Raw genomic sequence first — 7042 nt, forward strand, 5'->3', positions numbered from 1 at the left:
CACACAAACCAGATTCTACTGAGCACTTTAACAGTAATCTTTTATTAAATGCATATTATGACCAGCATAAGCGTTTAACAATTATTGCAGCATTTTATTCCGATTAATAGAAAATGCCTGCTCTAAGCAGTCAGCTCAGGCTGAGCTCTAATCTAAGTCATTAAGTACCATTTGCAGACATGTGGTCAGTCCCTCTGTATACAGCACTGAATGTAACAAGCTCAGCATAAAGCTTCAGAGAGATCGCAAACACTGTTTGAATTGAAGTCTGCTCGTTGAACCTGCATATATAAAAAATATACCTGATTAAAATAAGGCCAAGAAGCTTTGGGTAATAAGGCAGCAGTTTTTCTCCATAACTCCGGGAGCAACTTTGGTCGGAGAAATGTAAACTTCAGTTTAGACTATCTTCAAGTCCTTCATGGCAGACTCCAGAGACTGAAAAGACATTGACAGACATGTGAAATCACTGTGGTAGTCAATACCTGGCAATCTTGCATGTCTGTGTCTGTCTGTGTGTTACCTTGACATCCCAAATACCCATTCCTCCATCCATACCAGTGGTGCAGAATTTGGTGCACTGGTTTCTTCCTCCTTCCAGCACAGAGATTTGGCTGAAATATTGTTTGAGACGTGAGAAAGCCAAGTAGTAACATATCATTTGTTTTATGGTTTTCATAGCTGTATTTAAAAAAAATATCACTTTAACCAAATCCCCTCTCATACCCAACCACACATCACCACTCGGTTTTTGGGGGTTTTAATTTTCATGGATACAAAGCACTTGTTTTCTCCTGACCTGATGCTGTTCTTGTGGAGAGTGTTCAGGTCCTTGTCGGTGTTCTGGGTCTCCGAGGCTCGACGGTCCAGGTTCTGAAAACGCTCCCTGGCGCTGATGCCCTTTTGGGCCGCCTGCTTAGGAACATCCAGTTTGCCACCAAATGTCAAGCTGCCTTTGGCACCGTCATACACAAACAGCACCGGGAAACAATCATGTCCCTGGAGGAAAAGACATACAAAAGGAGATATTACAATATCAGGTTGGAAATATGAGAGACTAGACTCTTGTTTGTTACTCTGGATGCTAGAATAGATGCAGCCAGAAAGCTCTATTTATTCATTTATTTACATTATTTATATGGAGACACTGGGCCAGAAAAGTTTGGGATATAAAATTATAAAATTACTTTAAATTAAATTAAAGGAACTGTTGTGTGTGCGTGTGCTGAATAAATGAATACTCACAGCTGCTACCAAGCTGTTCTCAGTAATGAAGGTGACACACAGCAGAGGAAGTGTCTCCGAGCTGAGACTGGTCAACCTGTGGAAGTTGTAGCAAAAAGTCAGAGTGGAGCACAAAAAGCAATGTAAACACACAACACGCCCAGCTACACTGCTCTGCCTTCACTTACGTGCCGTTCTTGCCGCCCTCGGACACACACAGAGTTGAGTCATGGGAGGTCCAGGCCAGGCGGTTGCCAGAGTGCGAGAAGCACACGCTGTGCACCCAGCCGCCGCTTCCTCCTGAAGTCTGAGCTGCTGCTGGAGACCCTCCGGACTCAAAGAGCAACTCCCCAAAGGGCATCTTGCTACCCCAGGGAGTGGGCCCAGGCTTCTCCTCCACCTCCTTTATGTAGGCTGAAAACACTCTGTGAGAGTGAGGGTGGAGATATATTGTTATTTTGAAACCCACATGCCATATATCATGGACTGTATGAGGACTTTCCTTTTTTTTATATATCTAGGAGTAGCGTCAGTGTTGGGCTGTACACGAAGCTTTAAATTTAATAAAGCTGAAAGCTAAGCCTGTCTGTGACATACCTGCATTTGAAATCGCAGGATCCAGCAGCCAGCAGGGCGTTGTTGGGGTGCCAGTCCAAACTCAGGATTGTAGAGCGGATCGGCTTCTTAATGTGCTTACACACCCACCTGCAGATAACAAGAGATGGTTGCTAAAATCTCTCCAAGGGCGCTTCTTAGTATTCAAATAAAGCTTTCTGTGTATATTAGTGAATTCGCTCACCAGTCGTTTTCCTGCTCAAAATAGCAGACGGAGATGAGACGAGAGCCGCTGCCAACAGCAAATTTGTTCTCTTTGGGTGACCATTTCACACAGCGAGCGGCACGGTTGATCCTGAGGATGACCAGGGTGGGCTTCCATGTTCCCTCTTTCAGGGTCCACACATAGGCGTTACGGTCCGCTCCACAGGTAACTATACGGTTACTTTCCAGAGCCCAATCGATACCTGCGAGATTTAAAAAAAAAAGACTCTCAGGAACACATTTCTACTCACTTCTCTATATTACATCAAATAGGCAGAAAAGGAAGAAGAGCTCTGCTATTATCAACGTCTCAAATGCATCCAAAATAAATAATTGGCTAAAAATCTATAGAGAGTGTTTTTTCTTTATCTTCAAAGAGATAAAAGTAACTGTGCAGTGACTGGGATCTACTTTGATGTCTTTATACTTACTGGCAATCTACATAGCCGGAAGCTGATTAGAGTAGCTTAAGACAATGACAGGAAATTGTGAAACCAGTGAAGTTTCAGTAGAAGGAGCATACACTACAACAAAAGTATTGAGCCGCACCTTTCATATAACTCACTTACTTAGTTTGTGTTAAAGTAATGTATTATTATGGGCATGGGCACTTTGATAGGGGCAGGTGTTAGCTGGTAGCTATGTGCTAGCTGTCACTTCTGCTAAGCTAAGTTGCCCCTGGTGGAGTGTAAAGGTACTGCAGGTGGGCTGCAGTTACACCAGAAATTACTCACAAGTATGTACATTTATACATAGTTTATACTTGTTTTGAAGTTTGTGTCCCAGTAGCAGGTGGGTCACACATTAGCCTAAATGCTTTCCATATGACTGGGTAGCATTAGCGATTTATAGACAACAGTCTGTGTTCTTTGAGTTTTTTGAATAAAATTTTCAAGGAAGTACATCACTTCTTCTTGTATTTTGATTAGACTAAAGATTAAAGATCGTGGTATTTCCTGGTGTTTAAGGAGGCCGCAGCACTCTTGACTTTGGGAATGGCTGATCTGATGCTTGACATTAAGCAATATGAACATTAATAATCACATAGAGGTGGGAAATGTTCCTACAGCTTGATTTATTTTGTACCACTGGATAAGGCAACCACAGATTTAGCAATACTGGAAAGCTGGATGGCCGTTTCCTTGATATTCCTTACATGCAAACCAAACTTCAGTTGGTCTCAAGCCAGTGCTGCTTCCAAGACCAAACAAACATGCGGATCCGACCCTTTGGGAAATAAGGCAATGTCAGAAAGTCCCTAACTAGTTTTAGTGTTGCTGTCTCACCTGTCACCTGCCCGTTGTGTTCCTTCAGCTCATGGATTTTGGTCCACTTGGTCCCATCTTTCTTATAGATGTGGACCTCGTGGTTGTTGGGGCACAGGGCGATCTCTGTAGCGGAAACAAAGAAGTTTGTGTTTCAAACCATATCAGCACAGTTGGTCAACCGTACGAACACAATATTCATCATGGACAAAGTACAGCGTGACTGACACGAGAAGCTTTACAGCGGGCTGCTCAGTGGGGAGTAACACAGAAGAGCTGAGTGGGCACATGAGAAGAGAGAAATAAAAAAAAACACACCGTATGTATGAGCCTGGAGGCAGCACACAGACACACAGCATCTTTAAATAGAAAGCGCACAAGACCTGCGACCTTTGTTTTTTGTAACGTTGTAGCAAAGGCTGCATGTTTTAGTCAGCAGATGAGTCAGTGAAGCAGTGTTTGTCCTAGAACAGCAGTGTGGCTTACTTCGGTGTGCTTTTTTTTTCACAGAATGACTAAACTGTTCCTTTTGCAAACCTGAGTGAAACTCGAACAGCCTGGTTTAAGCGTCTCTTACATCCGCTTTGCCCAGAAACCAAAGCACTGATGAAAAACATCCATATAAGGCTCTGGTTTCCTCCAGCTAACGGAGTGTAAGAACCACTCAGAGAGGCCTCCAGACGCCGCCGCCACTGTTACAGGAAACAGGAAATACCTTCTCCCACCTGGGTGCCAGTTGCAAACCTTGGGCTGTTACAACACTCTGTCACAGACTGTAGTCAGAGCAATATGCACCCATGATGTTGTGCTCAGCTCAAAGATGAGACCACTGGAAGTCACTGATGAGCAAATGAGTGACCAATCAGAGAGGGCGGGCAGACTTACGGGATCGATCTTTGTTCCAGGCATGGCAGCTAATTGGTTCCAGCAGGAAGCTGTGGTACGCCATGACCAATCAGATGTTAGAAGGAGATCAGGAAGTAGTAGGAGAGGAACCAGAGGCTGGTGGGCTGTCAAGTCTTTAAAAAAAAAAAAACAGAAGTTGCATTTCATGTTGAAAGCAGGAAGTGTTGAAGGACACGAAGAAATGTAAAAGTCTTTTTATTGAATGAAACCGTGAAATGATCCAAAGTGTTTGATACGTAATGAACTGACTTAAACTCTGTTTGTGGGTGAAACACGCTAAACTCATCTCACTCAGAGCGAGATAAATGTTAATGAAATCCAGACTTTCAGAGGAATGACAGAAACTATGTAGGTCCAAGGTAACGGACATCCCCACAAAAAAAGACACTCAACCATTAGAGGAAGCAACCAGGGGGAAAAAAAAAAATCCAATTTCTCTCATTTCTATCAGATACTTCACAAACACTAAAACACAAATGTGTGGGAAGCACGATCGCCTGTAGCACGCTTTGGACATTTCTTTGCAGAAAATGCATTATACTCAAATATGTGTGTGTGGGTGGGTGTGTGAGTGAGTGCCTAAGCACACTCAGTCAACTGTTAAATATTTTCTAGGCTACTTACCCCCGAGGGCAGGACAGAGATGAATGGGTGAGCTGAAGAGATGGGAAAGAGTTTTTAAAAAAAGAGAGTAGAGAAAACAGAGGAAAGTAGCGGATCAAATAAAGTGGCGGGTGTTCAGCTCGCGGACTCTGGCCAGTCAACGCGAACGCCAACGACAGAGTGAGTGCAGGAAGAGAGAGAAGCTGAGCTGAAGAGAGAGAGGGGAGGAGAGGTCAGAGGGGGAAGTGGAGGAGGGTACAGTGAAGCTCAGAGAGGGGAGACATGCAGGAAGTTTCTGCAGGTTTTTCAGTTCTGAGGGTGGAAATAAAGAAACCATGGGCGTGGCGCGAGGAATGTGAGAGAAGGGGGACCAAAACTGTACTTTTTCTTTAATTGAATTTTAACATTATTAAACAAGAACAGAAAAAAAAGTGTTAAAGGTAGTAAAAGAGGGAGGGGCATAAACACAATACAATGTTATGCACAAAGGAGGAGGCTGAATCTGAGGGGGGGAAGCAAAAAAAAAAAGGAATAGCAAAGCATGAAAGACACGGAAAAGAAGGGGGAGGGGCGTACGGGGCTGTCTGCATAAAGAAAAAGGAGGAAGTGAAAGAAGAGGGAGGAATCTGCAGGGAGGAGAGGGTGGCATCAGGAGGAGAAAGGGGTTGGCTCTACACTGGATTTGCTATTATTTGTCTACCAGTTACATTATGTGTCCTGTTCTTCATTTATCTTCTTGTTATGATCACACGCCAACTAGTTTTACCCCATTGCATCACTGCAGTGCAACCTCAAACATTCAGCTATGAAAACAAGTTAATTTGCTTTTTATTGCACAATCACTTGCAAACAGTGTGTGTGGAAACCACTGGAGCTCTTGTTGTTGCGTTTATAGATCTGAAATCTTTTTTTACTGTAAGTACAGTCAATGTTTCTTTGAACACTGACTGGACTATCGTCTATTCATTAGACTTTAACTGCTATGTCAAAGCGTTTCTTTTAAGCTTTCCATATAAGTTTTCAAGCTTTTAAAGAAGCACGTTGCCTTAATCACTTTTTTCTTGGCAGCAGCAGATTTTCCTTACTCCTCATAATTTCCATTTGGGATTAAAAGGAAAAGCATAAAACTGGCAGTCAGTGAGAGCCTTGAAGCTAAGGTTAAGACTGAGTTTCATGCCGTGCTGCTTACTTGTTTTATACGGGTGAGCTGTTCTGTTCACAGGTATTTTTGTTTCCAATTTGGAGTTAAGGAACTTCAAATGGGCCTAAATCTCACACACACTCATAAGACACTTCATTTAATTTCCCAACCTTTATTGGAAGACAGTGTATTATTTTTCTTTTTAATTTTGGGACTTTAATGACATCAAATACTGCCAAAATACTGTCAACTTGTTTAAGAAATTGCTTGTACAATTACAGTTAGACTGATTATGTGTGGAAAGTAAAAAGGATATTTTAAAGATCCACAGTGCTAGTAGTTTCACCTAACAAGTGAAACACCCATTCCCATGATCTTGGAAGGAGACACACACAATTCCTTGTTAACACCAAGCGCATCATATTTGACACAGACCTCTATATTATCAGTGTGACTCACATGTAACTGAATGGTTTACAATTTAAATTGTCAGAAGGCTTAAAAATGTCCATTTTCTGGAAATTATTTCATGGTTGAGACTTTCAAGGGTTTCAAAAAAACAAAACAAAAATGTGTTGACCCCTTGCAAATGAGGAAGCAGCTGAAGCCTTCTTTAACTTCCTAAGACCTGAACTCTTTCATGGCATGCATTTTTGATTTCTCTTTGCTATTTGGACTGATTGGGACCTGATAAATGTAAAAACAAGGAATTATCTTTTTACCTGACTTTACTCTACAAGGTCCTGATATCCACATATGACGACATTAGTTTTACATTTCAATAGAAGAGTGGGAGTATAATGTCCTCGTAAGTGGATATCAGGCCCTTGTAGAGCAAAATTTAGCATTGTGGTCTAGACAACCCAAAATGTGATGTCCACATATGTGGACATCAGGTCCTTTGAGGTTAAAGATATTTCTTTGATTTTTTTGAAATCTTAGAAGCGTTATTTACTTTTGCACCAGCTTCAGGAAGCTGCAGGTTTTCATTTCTAGCTCATCTGGTCATCTTGAAGTGCCAACAAAGACAATGAAAAAGATGACCCACTATAACACCCACTATTCAGTGCCTTCACATCCCAGA

The 7042-nt window shown here is 42.2% G+C and overlaps 1 protein-coding gene across 1 annotated transcript; it reads right to left on the bottom strand.

Moving 5' to 3' along the window:
* Positions 1 to 23: 23 nt before the first annotated feature.
* Positions 24 to 5018, bottom strand: LOC146517250 (actin-related protein 2/3 complex subunit 1B-A-like). The gene is made up of 10 exons (XM_085161603.1): positions 4839 to 5018; positions 4194 to 4327; positions 3330 to 3434; positions 2024 to 2246; positions 1822 to 1929; positions 1413 to 1649; positions 1246 to 1321; positions 800 to 999; positions 524 to 614; positions 24 to 438 (listed from the first exon to the last, which is right to left on the bottom strand). The coding sequence occupies exons 2-10, from the start codon at positions 4255 to 4257 to the stop codon at positions 400 to 402; spliced, it is 1143 nt and encodes a 380-aa protein (XP_085017729.1). The 5' UTR covers positions 4258 to 4327; positions 4839 to 5018; the 3' UTR covers positions 24 to 399.
* Between the last annotated feature and the right edge of the window lie 2024 nt (positions 5019 to 7042).

Source organism: Neolamprologus multifasciatus, chromosome 6 (genome assembly GCF_963576455.1).
Source record: "Neolamprologus multifasciatus chromosome 6, fNeoMul1.2, whole genome shotgun sequence".
Lineage (NCBI taxonomy): Eukaryota > Metazoa > Chordata > Actinopteri > Cichliformes > Cichlidae > Neolamprologus > Neolamprologus multifasciatus.